The sequence below is a fragment of the Haemaphysalis longicornis genome, unplaced genomic scaffold, assembly GCF_048455015.1.
Source record: "Haemaphysalis longicornis isolate Haplotype H1 unplaced genomic scaffold, Haemaphysalis longicornis Haplotype H1 scaffold_12, whole genome shotgun sequence".
Taxonomy (NCBI): Eukaryota; Metazoa; Arthropoda; class Arachnida; order Ixodida; family Ixodidae; genus Haemaphysalis; species Haemaphysalis longicornis.
Genome location: NW_027526225.1, coordinates 50,315,816 through 50,332,080, shown reverse-complemented (window position 1 = coordinate 50,332,080; position 16,265 = coordinate 50,315,816). Strand labels below are relative to the sequence as shown.

General features: G+C 46.3%; 1 protein-coding gene across 1 annotated transcript in view; it reads left to right on the top strand.

The window, feature by feature from the left end:
* Positions 1–16,265, top strand: part of LOC144162622 (uncharacterized) — a 59,461-nt gene that overhangs the window by 29,845 nt on the left and 13,351 nt on the right. Inside the window, exons 9-10 of the mRNA XM_077693236.1 lie at positions 1,863–2,009; positions 11,341–11,462. Coding sequence (XP_077549362.1) covers positions 1,863–2,009; positions 11,341–11,462 — 269 coding nt within the window. The remainder of the gene's footprint in view (positions 1–1,862; positions 2,010–11,340; positions 11,463–16,265) is intronic.

Below are 16,265 nucleotides of genomic sequence, written 5' to 3'. Positions count from 1 at the left end.
ATCGCTCGGTGCGCTCGCCATTTTTGATCACGACTATAGGTCGAGGTTCTTCGGTCACGATTATAGGTCGACCCTCAATTTTTAAGCACATTTTCGGAAAAAAAAGGTCGACCTATATTCGAATAAATACGGTAGTAATCGTTTTGGGAAGCTTGGGGTATATTCGACAAGCTGGTGTGTTTGACATTGTCGCTTACGCCATTACGCCAACCAAACAGTGTCGCAACCCCAAAGTGGCCGGCCGGCTGCTGTGCAGCTATGACACACATCGTGTGTGCACTACCAACAGCAGTACACACTGGTGCTTCCGTGTTTACGTGTACTTTCTTACTTTCGTTGTTTACCCCACCATTCTTGCTGCTATAAAAGGAATATGCATTAAATCTAAGCACAAATACCTTGTTCTGCGAGCTTATAAGCCCTGCGTAACTTGCGTTTGCCGGCCTCAGCCATTCGCGCAGCTGCCCATAGTAAGTCATAAGTTCTAGTGTGGGAAATGAGCTAGTTGGGTCGCATGGCCAACCTGTTTTAAAGCGAAGCTTTGGTGTCCTCACCGATGCCGTTGTACGCCAATACGCCTTGCAGGAAAGCCAACTTTCTCTGACGATGATGATGAATGATTGTTGGTTAAATGAAAGGAAAAAAACGCTTCCCAGCCGGAATCGAACCTGTGTCTCTCACGTTATGAAGTCGGCGTCTATTCGATTGCTCCATTTCGACGTGGTGGAAGCGAACGCCAAGCAGCAGGTACGGATTCGCGACTTACAGCCCAAACCCAAACATTAGGCCTAAGGAATGCACACCTGAGAGCTGCCGTGGGTTTTCTAGAAAAGTGGTGCGCGCCTCCAGAGTATACAGCGCATAACTGACGGTGTGGGATTGGCCAAATCAGCAATCCATCACAAGAAAGCTTTGCGTTCAACCGCCGTCGTCATCAGACTGAGAGGTTCAAGATTTTTTTCTTAATAACATAGCCTATTTGTGTGGAGCTTGCGTTAAAAGTGGTGTCAGTGTTATTCTAGCAAGACCCTCTTTCGAATCAACCAAACTCTTGTTTTGTCTGCATGGCCGTAGCCCTGCATGGCCATAGCCAATCTGTCTGCATGGCTGTAGCCAATCCGTAGCCCTCCACCTTGGTGTGCCCAGGTGTCTTCAAGGCCAGTTTGAAGGGGCTGTAAATGGAAAATACAGCTTTGTTCAGTTTGAAAGAGCTAGCCTTTGGTAATTCACCCGCTCCATTCTAGCCGCAAGGGGCTTTTTTTTTTTTAACCGAAAGTTCGCTAGAAGTACCGAAAAACTTTGAAATTTTGCGCTGCAGAAACGCACTGTGGCAAGGAGGGGCCCCGTAGAATGGGAAAGCACTCAAACGCAGCCACCACTGTGTTCACTGCACATTAGCATTCAAGTGACACAATCAAATGGAACTAGAAGGCCCTGGTACAATCACCCAGTCATGTGTCTCAATGGTGGCTTAGGTTGCCGGCCACCAATCGCAAGAACGAGAGTCTGTAACAGCATGGACAAATCGCCGGAAAATGGCCGGGGAGTCCCCGCTGTTTCGTACGTTGTCCCTAATATCTCCATTCTTCGTACAAAGTTTGCGATCAAATTGGTATCGTTGTTATCGAGATTGTTTTTTGTGTGTAGCACATTTTGAGTGTGTAATGCTGTCACAATGAAATCCGGCGGAATGCACCCCCTACCAGTTGTAACATCTGCTGTGCTACGACCCAAGGGCCAACGGTATTGATAAATAAATAAATAAAAGCACTTCTTTTAAATTAACCACACTTGTGGTTTGTCTTCGAGGCTTCCTTCAATAATGACGACACATCTGCTTGCGTGTTGCTGCTGTCGCCCAGGGCCCGTGATCGTGACCAAGAACCCCTGCCACCACATGGGCGACATCCGGAAGCTGGAGGCGGTCGACGTGCCCGCGCTGCACCACATCCGCGACTGCATCGTCTTCCCTTCCATCGGCAAGCGGCCCCACCCCAACGAGATGGCAGGCGAGTGGCAGGGGGGAACGCCACATGGGGCCGAGACTCTATTGGGAACCTCAAATGTTACCAACCGGTCTGATCTAGGGGAACATCCCCGAGGTGGAGTAGGTTTCTGTAGAGGAAAATCAAACGTACGCCTGAAATCCAGCTTTTCTGGTCCAAGATTTGAACCCGAGGCCACCCCCCAACTAGGGCAGTTTCCTTTGCGGCTGCATTTTCAGGTGGATGTTTGATTGTTCTTCTCAGAAACCTTGAATGTTTTGGGAATAGCGTTAGCTGTTTGATTTGCAGCGCAGTGTTACCTTTTGAAGCATTCAAAGTTTTCAAATTAAAAAATAAAGCCCAAGGACGAGAGTTCAATCTCGGCCGCGTGGTGGCTGCTATTCAGATGGAGCCAAAGACGTCTGTGTCAAGGTTTTGGCACATGTTAAGGGTCCCCAGGTGATCAGGATTAATCCGGAGCCCTCCACTACACTAGGGCTCATGGCATCGGTGCTTTGACCCTTTGCAGTCCAGAACTTTTGCCCACATTTCGGCTGTTGCGGTCCGCAACTATTTTGCCAGTTTCTGGTGCTGCAAAGGAAAACACAAGCTGTGCAAGAAAAACTCCCAGGATATTTGTTTCTGCTCTTGCATTCTGCTTGCAACTTCTTTGCCGATATTTGAGCAGCGTGTGAAACCGCTCGAAGCATTCTCCTGGGTGCGGACGAGGGTGGCTACTGCAGGTTTCGCAGAACAACTTTGTTTCTCTCCTGCCTCCTTTTTGTTTGTCTATCGCTACAAGCAGCACAGTCCTTGCTGCTTCGACGTGGGAGCTTGTAGATGAAATGGCTCCTCCCATCTAGCCTTTCCTCGCACTCCATACATGCAGATGGGCCCCGATTTTTGGCTCGAGCACTCGGATCACACACCAGCTATTAGATGAGGTTGCAGTAGTACTGCACGTTTCCCCGCTCTTTCTCACCATGATTCTGCAGCTGTGTGCTCCTCCAAATGAAACTATTAACAATGGAAACCTTCAGATGCCAGGAAAAAACATTTCGCCAGCAATTCGTTGCCTTTCACAGCTCACAGAGCAATGGTCGGCACCGTGCTGTCTCCACCGCCATCCTGGTCTTCGTCACTCTCTTCTGTCGAATCACTGTCATCACTTACTGATGGAGGCACGCACTTCTCTTCCTCACTGAAGTCGTCATCGCTTTCGCTAGAAAGCATGTGACGAGAAAACGGCCATGCTGAGACTCAGCGAACAGCACGCACGTGAAAACGCTCCGGAATCCAGAAGGCCTGTGCTCATCATTGTGCTGCACTCTACTGCAAAATTATAAAACTTCAGCAGACAAAGTTCACTCATCCCTCAAGAGATGGTGCATGATGCATACAAAGGTCCTTGAAAACCTTGAAAACCCTTGAATTTAGAAGTGTAAATTTCAAGGCCTGAAAAGTCCTCGAATTTTTAAAGTGTCCTTGAAAACCCTTGATTTTTCTGGAGAGAACCAATGGCCCTATCTTTTCACAAGAATTTCAAGTGTTTGTCGTGAATTTTAGGTGTTAAAATGTAAAGAAACATTGTAACAATCAAGTTTCAGTGTATTCCGGGAAATTACGAGTTGTGGATTCTCATTATTACGAGGCGACATTGGGAGCAGCACTCCTCAACAGAATTCATGTCGCGATACAATCTCGTGAAAGCCGGCTTCTGTTCTCTATCTTGCATGTTCCATCTAGTCTGTGGACGGCCTTTCAGTGCATGTTTGCTGTGCTTCATACGCTCCATCTGCGTTTGCTTTTACGTGCAAATGGTGGACGTGTACATAGTTCATCCTGCCTTGCAGCAACACTTGCTGAGTTAATTTCAGCTGATACTCTTGCTGACAAAGCAGGAGAGGCAGGCAACATTAACTAAGTTTTGAAATCAAACAGCCTCAGCAAAACACCAAGAAAGAAAAAAAAACCTCTAAATATAAACTATGAAATAAAAAATGAAGCTGGGGGAGAATTCATGAACTCATAGCGCGTATCTAAATGTGCATTAATGTTCTTAGGTATTAGGCAATATCAAAATTTTGCATTTTGTTGAAAAAGTTATAAATAATCCCAGATAAAACATAAGATGGGGACCTTGAAAATGTGTTTTCTGGTCCTTGAAAGTCCTTGAAAACCCTTGAATTTTTTGCTTTTGAAGCCCGTAGGAACCCTGAAAGGGTGCAGGCGCATCGCAGTGAGAAATGCCGCGAGATTTAACCTTGGGTACACCCAAGTCGGGTGTACCCGGACAGCGGACAGCAAAGTGTCCCACAATCGATTATTAAGTCAATCAATCGAATACTGTGCGAATACTGCTCACTACAGCAAAACCTTGCTACAAGAGTACAAGAGACACTCAAGGGGCCCAAGAAATGTGTCTCTTGTAACCAAGGTCTCTTCCTTGGTTACAAGAGACATGTTTCTTGGGCCTCTTGTACTCTTGTAAGCAGTATTCGCACAGTATTCGATTGATTGACTTAATCGATGCAATGTTGCTAACATGACGAACATAGAAAAATCAAACAAACCGCTTTTATTCAAATGTCTCTTGTAATGAGGCTTTACTGTAATTGATTTTATTTGCAGCATATTTGTTTGTAGTTGTTTATATTCAAAATTCTAAATACTCAAACTTTACGAATAGTCGGGTAACAGAAGTTGGCTCTTCCTCATAACACACAAAATTCCAAGCTTCACTGCACAGCACATCCCCGTGGGTTGGCTTTTTTGCGCGTGACGTGAGTGAGCACCTACTCTCATGCATGTCAGCTGAAGTGGAACACGATGTGTGTACAATTTGTGAGCCAAATAGAGGTTTCTGTCAACATTCCGGGTAAGGAATAGAGATTTTTTACCTCTTGGCAACACTTGCTGTAAAGTTCTGGTGCTATCGAATATGAAATACAAAGCATGGAACGTTCAGTATTTACTACCATATTTGCTCGAATATGCCAGGCCCGATTTTAAGCAGGCTTGAAATTCGGAAGGCCGGAAAATAGGACAATATTTCCTCGAACGCTGGTAAGCTGGCCAAGATAGGCAAGGCTGACAGCAGCCAGGGAAGCTAGAATGGTGTTAATTAGCCACAAACCTGATTGGGTTCTGTCCACTATGTCATTGTCACAGGATTTGTCGCTGCTGTCCTCTCTTTAGCTGCCAGCATTCGCTGGCAAGCCTGCAGTTGGCTTTCCAGATTGGCTTGCTTTGAATCATGCTGACTTGTTGCCTGCCTAGAGGTATGGTGCCTAGAATGTACTGGCTAGTGTGCTGAGGGTGGGCGCGGAGAAGGCCCCGACGGTGATGACTGGCGGCGGCGCCGGCGCTGCTGTGCGAGAGGGTGCATCTGCGCGCTGTCCGCGCAGCGTTCCGCGCGCTCCCCAAGTGCTGCGAAGCTTCGCGTAGCGCGAAGCGAGCGTTTACTCTTTCCGCGTATTTGGAGCGTTTGTTACAAAACGCCATGCTATAGAACTACACGAATGCGTTTAGAGTGCACACATTTGTGTAACCCAATGTAGATAAATGTGTGGCGTAAACTTCGCCGTCTCCTCCCGCTTTAGTGTGTTACGATTTAGTGTGTTACTGCCGCCAATTACGATCAATCATTTGTGCAAATGCAGGGCGTTACACGGTCCCGGGGGGGGGGGGGGGGGGGGGTACTTGACAAAGTACCTAGTTTGAATCTTCAGCCGACCATCACTGTTCAAAAGCTTTGCTCCTTTTGCATACTTTACCAGTAGATTGCGCAAACCCCTGCGTAGCGTATGCAACCATGGATCGCCGAGATAAACATGATGCTTCTCAGGGCCGACCGTATGCGCACTGTCTGTCCGAGAGCACCTAGGACTTCACAATCGACACGCTATTACCGACTCGATACAACAATTGACATGATATGACAGCACTGAAGGCACGAGCATGGCAGAGACACAATATCCTTGAGCTAAGTTCTGCTGTGAAACCTTCCTCGTCGTGATAGTATCTCCTGTACGCTCTCCCAGCTCACTTGAGCGCTTACACCGAAGTCTCCTCGCAGTTTGCTGTTATTAAAGATTGGTACTGCTTTTCCCCAGCTATGAGGAGCCTGCAGGCACTGGGCATTGCAAAAAGTATCCATCTAGTCTGGCTGGCGCATATTTCCCAATGAGCTTGGGCAGTTTATTTCATATGTGAGCAACGAAGGCTGCTCTTCTGGGGCGGACATGGCGAAACTTCTAATTCGTGAAAACTTTGAAGGTTCATTTCCAGATGTTTATGTTGCTGTTAGATTTTTTTTTTGTGCTTGGGGGTAACGAATTTCACTGTCGAAGGTCATTCAGCAAGCTGAAATCGATCAAAAATTGCTTTGATCAGTGATGGCTGCAGCTGCCTCAGCGATTTGTCGCAGCTCAGCGTGGGGACGGACATTCTTAAAAGCGTCAATGGTGAGGATATCATCAAGAAACTAGCGAGAGAAACAGAAACGCTTATAGAAACGTGTAGAACTTTTTATCTTTTCTTAAATCACGAATAAAAACAGAAAGCATGCTAATAGGTACTATTATGAGCAATATGAAAGGGAACACAGGAACGCGTGGCAAACAGCCTCGAAACAGGCTCGGAGCGATACGCGGATGGCGCTGTGAAAATGAAAGGGAGAAGGAGGGCGCTCTTCCACTAACTGTTGGCACTCCCGCCACGCTGGGATTTCTACAAAGCAGCAGCTTACGTCATTTCGCCGATAATATGGTATCGTCCGACAGCCGATAAGACGCACAGCGGGAATGGGAACAGTTGTTAGAACAGCGTCCCCCTTTCCACTTTGTTTCCGACGGCGGCCGCTGCGTATCACGCATATCTGGGTCTGAGGGTGTTTTCCACGTGTTCCCGTGTTCCCTTTCATATTGCTCATAATAGTACACCTGCCCCATTTCAAGGTTGGATTCCGGCGAAAGGCGCATAAGGTGTTTATTTATTTAGTAATTTAACAGCAAAAGAGCCGTATACAATATGAATGGTTTTTTTCTGTTTTCTGTTATAAATGTAGATATTGCCTGCAAAAATGTAAATGTGTTACCTGTTTAAAAGTGAACTATGTTTTATTATTAAAATATTTTTTTGAGAGTTCGGTATCGATCTCATTTTCTGTAAGACCCACTTTTTCTAAAAGATTTAGCTCTCCGCAGGTTGAGAATCTTTTATTGTAAACCATTCAAACTAAGTTTCACGCTCAGGCGGCATATACCACATACTGCCTTAGGAGAGCTTTAATTTGGGTTTCTGGATGAAATCGCAAAATAGCCAGACGATTGGTAACTTATTTACTGTAAGGATTGGCAAACAGTTTCTGAAAACGGACTACCTGTTTACTTCGGCAGTGCTCACACGCCGCCGACCAAAGCATGGGATGCCGAATACGCCCCGCGACAGAGGAACTTGGTGGCTTTCATGCACCCTCTCGGCGAGCAGCGCCCCTTACGACCTCTGCGCGCAGTCGTCGCCGGCGGGGCCGCCCTCTCCCGTAGGGAATGCGCGCACTCCGCACACTAGCCAGTATATTCTAGGCACTTATACTAGAGCAGGGGTTCTCAAGCATGTTGGTCCCAGGGAACCCTGTTAAGTTCTGTTAAGTGCCAAGGAACCCCCCCCCCCCCCCCCCCCCCCTCCTGCCATTTTTCATTCCGTTCATGCTACATTAACGTGCAATAAATTCAAAAGCAAGCAAGGGTATCGTTTTTTTTTTTTTTTTGCCGTCGACTTTACACGAATGCGTACGCTAGCGGCACCTATCTCCAAACAGGAGAAATGCGCATGGGGGTAATATACGGCTGAGATTCAAGTGCAATAGTTTAACCACATGGCCCGTTTTCGGAGTCTGGCTGGGTACAAGCTGCTGGCAAGATTTATTGCGCAGCCCGCGCGTTTGTGTTATGCGCCGAGATGTGCTTACTGACACTCGGGCGTGAGTAATGGAGGTTCCTTAGATCGATCGCACCTCAAGTTCACCATATAATACTTTGCGACTGCGGAACCAGGGAAAATTTATCAGTGGCTCACGGAACCCTGAGGAGGGGCGTGCGGAACCGCTAGGTTCCGCGGAACCCACTTTGAGAAACCATGTACTAGAGGATTGAGGGTAACAAACACTGAGCTGCAAGCATAATCGAAAGGCCAGTGTGTCACTTGCACTTTGGTTGGCTCAGGCTGTGGATACTAATGACTACAAATGGAGCCTCCAGGTGGCGCTAACTGCAAGCTACTATTAAGGTTTGAAAGGGGACTTTGAATCTAATTGGATACACGACTTTTCTACCCTACATTTCTAGAATTTAACTCTTTCGGGACCACTCCATAGGCCTTCGATCACATATGATCGATGGTTTCGCGAGCCTGCAGAATACAAATTTTCGCTCGATGGAACACCTAGCGACATCTAGGAGATAGTTTGAAAACTGGAGTTTTCTCTTTTGTGAAGTTTCTTTTTTTATCGCCAGGCGGCAACGCGTCAGATATTTTATTCTGACGGGCAGTGGTTTCAAATGTAAACACACATGGCGTCATACTCGTGCGAGCGCGATAAGGAATCCGCCTCGTCTCGTCTCGCATATCTTCGCCTTCTACTGTGGATTTTAACGATGAGAGAGGCAGTGAAGAGTCGGAATGTGGCTTTAGAGATTGGATTTCAGCTCGAGTGAGGATTCGGGTGTCGATCAGCCTGGAACATCAAATCGCGCTCAAAGGTGGGTGTTGGTTTCGGTTTCAATTGGCTCTGGAGTAAATATATGCGCTCGAAATATGTTCTGGCTGGTTTATATTTGTTCGCTAGGGTGTTAACTACCTATGGTGGTGATCTCCTGCCACCAGTGCAGAAACGGATGAAGTTTTCGCCGAGACGAGAGCCCGGCGTGTACCTGGGCGACGACGTAGCCATGGCCTTAGTGCCAAAAAGATCACACACAAAACAAAAAACCAGTTACACCTAGCCGCATCAAACTTTTGCGATGAAGAAACAAAGCATTGTGTTAGATTTTGTATATCCTGAAATAATTTTATTATGTTTTAATATTTTTATATTTACGCTTTTTTCTATCTTTTTATGTAGTTTTTTTACGAAGTTCTTACTTTCAGATTTTTTCATGGTTCTATCGTCAGTGTTGAAGTAAAACTTGGTATTGTATGTCAAAGAGCATATAATTAGCTGCATTTTGGTATATGCTAAGGCAGGATGGTGCCTTTGCTTTATGTAATAAAAAATTTGTACCGCGACCTCCCTTTTTCATCACTTTTTCCGGCGGTCCCGAAAGAGTTAATAAGGCAATAAAGGTTGGTCCTGCCGCACCACATTCAAACTTATGAAAGAGAAAATGTTTGGGCATGTTGGTTCATAGCCACACAGAAAGCAAGCGCAGTAATAAACAGACAACGAGGCGAGGACATGACAAGTTGTACCGTGTGGCAAACCTCTGTGAGTCGGCTTTCCCACATTGCGTTGGAGGTGTGCAGAAAGCTTAACGTGCACAAGCCTAGCACGAACAAGTGCATGCTTGCCCTGGTGTGTGTTAGATGAAGTGGACAGATACTTGTGTGAAACCTGTAAGCCCGAAAGAAGTTTCTCGTTAGTGTAGCGGCAGTATGGTACTTCTCATACCAGCTAGTAGCTTGCCTAGCCTTTTTTCGATCACTGGAGGGACCAGTCAGATACACTTACTGTATTCACGGTGGGCTGAAGAACACACATTTTTTCGTGACAGTTTATTTGTTCCACTGCCTTGCCGTCTTGTCTTAGCCTTTTACTTTTAGCAGCGAAGCTGTTTTGGGTTGAGGCTTTCATGGGACAAGGCGTTGTAACGCGGTTGAAGCGATGTGGAGAGGGCCTAGCCTAGCGAGTAGAAGAGCATGCGCCAAGCACACGTGCAGCAAGTTGGAATAATGCCTGAAAGAGGCGTTTATTTAGGCAAAGCTTCTGTAAACTACTCAATCTGGTGGCACTATTTATAGTTGTCAGCGTCGTTAAGCAAAAAGAAAACAGCAAGCTTACTTGAGGCATCAATACATAAGGGATCTATTTGCATTGTTCTTTCAAATAAAAATGCCTGGCTGCTTGATTTTTGCAATGGCAGATAAAAAAATGCGCTGTGAAAAAACAAAAAGCCCTTGGTAGTGTTCCAAGTTCAAAAGTAACGAGAGGTTCCAGTAGGTGGCACGAGCAGTGGAAGAGGGCAAAAACAAATTGGCACAAACGAGAATCAATCTGCTGGCGTTGAGAATTTCTGTGAAGCTTAGACTTGCGATGAGCGAACGTAAGGCTGCTTTGCTCTTAACATCAGCATGTTAGCTCAGTGAAACTGGGCTAATTTTTTACGTTTGGTGCCATATTTGTCTACCAAGCACTAGTACAGAACATTTAAATCTCTCAAGTCCTCACTGTTTATGTTGTCGATTTTTTTGTTGTTGTTTTAGAAGCTCTGTGGGCACTGAAGCAAAGATATTGAACGAAAAAAACCAGGGCTCCACCTCTTGTGCACCGTAATGGCTGTTGTGCCCGCATTTTCAATTGCTATTGTCTTTTGATCTAGCATCATCCATTTCGCTAAATAACGTCTGCAAGTGAAGCAGGCATGCTACAGTTGTTTTGCATTCTGGTTTCGCATGTCCCACAACTACTTGTGCTGGTACCTAGGATGTCTGAGTAGCGAATGTTAAATGCACTAGCAGCACAGAAAAAGCTATGCAATGACTCCTCACAAAATGGACATCCTCCAAATACGTTCTCAACTAACCGACATTATGACAGTAATGGTGGCACTGGCTTGCTCAATTGAGGGTGGTAGCTATGGCCTCCTTCAAATACAGTGTTTCTGTCACTATTTAACTTAAACAAAAGAAAGAAAAACTGTTGTCGCTAAGCTTATTTCCACCTGCCGCATTGGCTGAGTGGCTAAGGCATTGTGCTGTCGTGCCCAAGGACGCGGGTTTGATTCCCGGCCGCAGTGACTGTTTTCCTGACAAAGGTGAAGAGTGGGAACGCCTGCGTGTCGAGATTTCAGCGGACGTGAAAGACCACCCCTTCCCTCCCCCGGTGGTCTAATTGATCCGGAGCCTGGCACTCAGCACACCTCATAGCCTAGGTGTAGCTTCGACGTGTTGAACCCTTACAAAATTCAGTTTTAAGTTCTAACACAAGAAAAAAAGAAACGCTGTCGTCGCAAAGTTTGTTTTAGTAAATTGAGCGGGTTGAAGTTGCCATAATGGCTGACCGGCCGTCTTTCCTTTGGTGCTCGTTTGTCTTCACGGCCGACGCCGTTAATTAAGCGCCCTTGGTGGTGGCACGCAGGCTCTGACTTGGACGGGGACGAGTACTCGGTCATTTGGCACCCGGCGCTAATCTTCCACAAGAACGACGACCCCATGCACTTCTACGACAGCGAGGCACAGGAGAAGGAGGGGCCTGTCGAGGTGGGCCGTCTCTCTCTCTCACTCTCTCTGACTCTTCTCTTTTGCCGTCTCTCTTTCTCTCACTCTTCCGCTTCTCTCTCCTCTCTCTCAACCTATCTTTCCCCGAACTCTACCACTTGGTAGCACCCGTCTACCCCCCCCCCCCCTCCCCTCTCTCTCTCTCCTTTTATTCCCTGCTGTCCCCCCTACCTTCACTCTCTTTCTATTAATTGTGATGTGGCAATTTTAAAAGCATAAAATGTCAAAACCTCCAAAAGTTTAGGAGTGCGCGAATATCGATTTTTGGTTTCGAAGCAGATGGGAAGTGTATAATGGTTTTGTTCAAATAGTTGCGAATTGAAGCAAGTACTTCGCGATTTCAAACAGTAAAACTGGAATTTGCAATTTCTGAAGCGTGCGTCTGTAACTGGCTTGTATAAAAAGAAAAAGCTTGTTTAGTAGAGGGTGTGTAATTTTTCAGTGGCATAAAATAAGCCCAGATTAGCTATCCTGCTGCTTTTAACTTCATTGCTTGTATTGTATTTCATATGGGGGAACTTCGATCCTTTTGTAGCAACCTCAACCACTACCTGGTTGTGATCAGTCAAATCCTGCTACAACGAAACTGACGGCATGAGGGAAAAATTTCGTTGAAGCAGAAATTTGTTGTGGCGAAATCTGCCCCAACACACCACAAAAGGAGGAGCAACATGCTTCTGTACATTATCTGCATAAAGCAATTGTCAGAAAAAGGAGTGACGCTCAAGTGCTTCATTTTTACTCGGGTAGCAAACGTAACAGTGGTTACCAACTGGTTTTTACTCGCTCGTAAAGAGCGCATTACCAGGAGGGAAAAATGCAGTCGCAAAGCATGTTACTGCACAACAAGGCATATTTACAGAGTTAGTTTCCTGCAGATGGCTGCTAGGTCATCCGCATGCTTTCATGGCACGGCGGTATCATGCCCACTTTGCAGTTGCTCGATGGTCCCTTTCCCAGTACTAGCGGTGCGGGAATAAAAAAAAAAACACTTGTACCACGAACGTTATGCACACACGCACAAAAATCTTGAATATTGGTTGTGCTATAAATTTATGCCCAGCATCAATTTTGACTTTTGAACTAGCTTCCCCAGTGCTGCGGTGATAAGGCCTTTTTGTCAAGAAAGCTTTATCTGGGTGTCTAAGAATACAAGGCTGGGCAAGTTTTTTTTTTTCTGTGACCTGTGTAGAGAGAAAAAAAAAGGAACATTTGAGTTTAACAAAGGATCAACCAGCGAATCATTTAATCAGAAAACTGGGGACTCTGGGACTTTTATCTTTGGCAGGTGTGCCTATCATGATGTGTGTTTCAGACGGACTCTGACAACTCCACTCGCCTGAGTGATTGCAAATGGTAGAAAGCATTGCTGCCTTGATACTCGCGAATCAAGATTTTTTATGTCGCCACAAGTAACATAGACACGCTTTTGGGTAAATGATAATTGCAGTTTTTTCTTGAGTCTTTAATACAATAATTTCAGTTTTTTCTTCTTGAGTCTTTCATACAACTGAAAACAGGAAAGGGGAAATTTACGACAAGAAGTTTATTTTTCAACAGGCGTCTCCCCTTAATAATGATGGTGGGGAAAATTTTGGAAGCAATATTTATTTCTTGATATCACATGTTGCTGGATGACATAAGCATTGAGCATCATTTTGTACTTTTTTCTCAGAAATTGCTGCGCCAACATAACTGGAACCCAGCTTGGGACATAGATCATGAAACCCACTGCTCGTTTTAAAATAAGTTTGTTGAATCCTTTTATTGCACGGATATGGTTAGGGCTGGTTCTGCTTCAGTAATGCCCCGTTGATTGGCCACTGGAAACTTGTCGCACCGTTCCACACAAAGAGAGGCTCTCCTCTGACTTCGCTAAACACAAAGGGTGCCTTCGTTTACTCCATGCTTGCTCCTGACAGCACAATTCAAGAGGATGTCAGTCACCAATTCTTGTTTGAAAGCACCTGAGTGCTTATTTGGCAACCCGGACATCGTGCATAGTGTGGACGTTGCATCGCGCACACTCAGAGTATTATGGTGGGGGCTACACTGATGACAGCCGCGGTGGGGCAAGTTCACGCCACCGTTAGGCAGCGCAACCTTTGCGCTAAAAAGAAACCTGCGGCTGATGGTAATGGCTGCTTGGCTATCCTAGAACTGGGGGAATCTGTGATTGAGTCTGCCAGATTCAGTTGGAGATGGTTCAAACTAGAGTACTAGAAGGATCTGAGTGGGACGAACTGAGTGGGACGCTCCACCTGAAGCGGCGTTTGTAGATTGCGTAGAGGGCACAGCGGGTGAAGTGGATTCTTGCCGACTGCGCTCGGCCAGGCGCGCAGCATCGCGCGGGCCTCGTTTTCTCGTGTTTCACCCAATTTTTCTATTAACAGGAACGCCTAAGCAACAGCGGGGCAGAAAACAACATGTCCTAATAAACTAAAAGGAACTTTTAGAGGCCTTGCGGCGAAACCGCGTCTTCGGGCTAAGCTGCACAACTCCTTAGGCGTTGTGCTGCTGAGCACAATGACGCGGGTTTGATTCCCGGGCGCGGCAGCCGCATTTCTTACGGAGGCGAAAAGCAGAAACGCCCACGTGTACAAGATTTCGGTGGACGTTAAAGATCCCCAAGTGGTCAAAATTAATCCAGAGCCCTCCACTACGGCGCACTTCATCGCCTGCATTGCTTCGGCGTGCTAAACCCTAAAATTAAAACAGCGGCAAAAGTGAAAGCGTGCCGTCTTTTTTTTTTTTTTTTTTTCCCCTTCAGCGAACGGCTTACAAAGCGGAAAAAAGAACGACAGACAAATGCGGGTGACAGGCACATGCGTTGAAGTACCAACTGCCATGCGAATGAGCCGTTCTTCTTTATTTTCGTGTTCCCTTGTAACACTCCAGACGTAAAATGCAATGGGTAGTGCTGCGTTAACTTTTGCTGTGTCTGTGTAATGACATGGGGCCATTTCAATGCAGCGTCAGTGAAGCCAATAAAGGAATGCGGCTATATTTTTACTTTAACCTAACTTTACTGCATCTTCTTTACGAAATAATAATTTTTAAAATGTTGAGTAACCCTTAATTAACCCTTCGTAGCCCTGCTAAGTTGTAACCATTCGATCGAAGCCGGGTGTGTTCCAGGTATTGAGAAGTGAATGGCTTATCAGTGTGCCACTTTCTATTAAACATTTTCCCAGTTGCGGCCTTAGATTTGACTATACACTGGTAAGTGATGCGCAGCTTTTGGCACCCCCCCCCCCACCATGCTATTTCATTATGTATTTGACCATGCTCTTCCCAGCACACCACGACTAGGTGCATTATAACTCAGATATGCTGAAAACATGCCATACAGACCAGTCATGGTATTTTATTAGAGCAATTAACGCTCTTATTCGGGCTTTGAATATAAATCTTCTGTCTAGCGTACCTAATTAGAGTTGGGAAAGCAGATAGAACGATCATGATTGGGAATACTGCTTCGCTGGAATAAAAGGTCGAGAACATGAGATTGCTAGCAAATGAATCCGACCAGATTTGAAAAACAGTAACCCCTTCGCCCATACATCAGCACTGGACCGAGCGTATACCACCTTTGTGATCAGGGTCCTTACAGCTTTGACACACAAGTAGCCGGTGTGGCATCCCTGCATGTAACAGGGGCAAAGCCTGGTTCGAGGCATGCGAGGATGATGAAATAGGGCACTGAAGGCTCGTCACGTCACAGCACTCAATACAGTGAGATAAACAGCAGCAGCTGTTTTGACTGCATGTGACTGCGGAAACTCCGAACCGAACTGTGGCCGCGCTATGCCGCCGCTTGCTGTTCTCACCGGCACAACCCAATCCACTGCGACCGCAGCGCCACCACACCAACTTTCAACCAACTGCGCCTCGCGACGAAGCATGCGTGGAGCGGGCGGCTCGTCCCACTCAGATTCTTCTAGTACACTCTACTTCAAACCCACTTACGGTACATGGGAATTTAGCAGGCATACCAGAATTGTGGGGGATGCTGAGAACTTTCCAAGAACGTGAAGGCGAACGTCTAGTTGGACCTTGTGTTGGTCTCCTGTGGAACAGTAGAGCTGCACCCGTCACCACTTGACTAGGCCCCCTTTGAAGCTCGTTCCGCTTGTTAGCCATCGCCAGGAGCTTCTTCCGGTTCACCCGTATTGATACCTCCTGCTTCCAAGGCTGCTCGTTTTGCACGTGTAGCAGTGGCCCACCCTCTCTTCTGGTGCTGCACACCGTCGCCCTTTCTCGGAGTCCTCTTTGACTCTCCTCCGGCATTGCTGTTTTTCTTTCCTGCCACACAATTACCGGTTTATGCTCCTATTTATGTACCTCATAGCACGCGTGTCTGGAACCCGGAGGTTTAATCCTTTCGTCTTCAGTGGAGCCATGACGGCAAACTGCAAGTTTGGTTCGTTAAAGAAATTCTCTCTTTAGATTAACACTGACACCACTTTTAACTCGAATGTCGCTCAAATAAAGGCTACATAATGAGGAAAACAGACAATAGGCATGCGACTCGCCAGCTGCTTTTCTGCACTGAGCTTGTGACGTGTTATGAGCAGCTTGTTGCGATTGCCTGAGGCCAACAAAAACCAGCGCAAAGTAAACTGGGATTAGAACAAACCATTTGTGAATGAATTTAGTGCACATTCTTTTTATAGTGGTAAGAACGGTGGGGTAAACAATGGAAGTTTTGAACAAACATGTAGCGATAGAGGCACTGCATATGACGCACACACTATGCTGGCCAACGCTGCACAGCCATCTGGC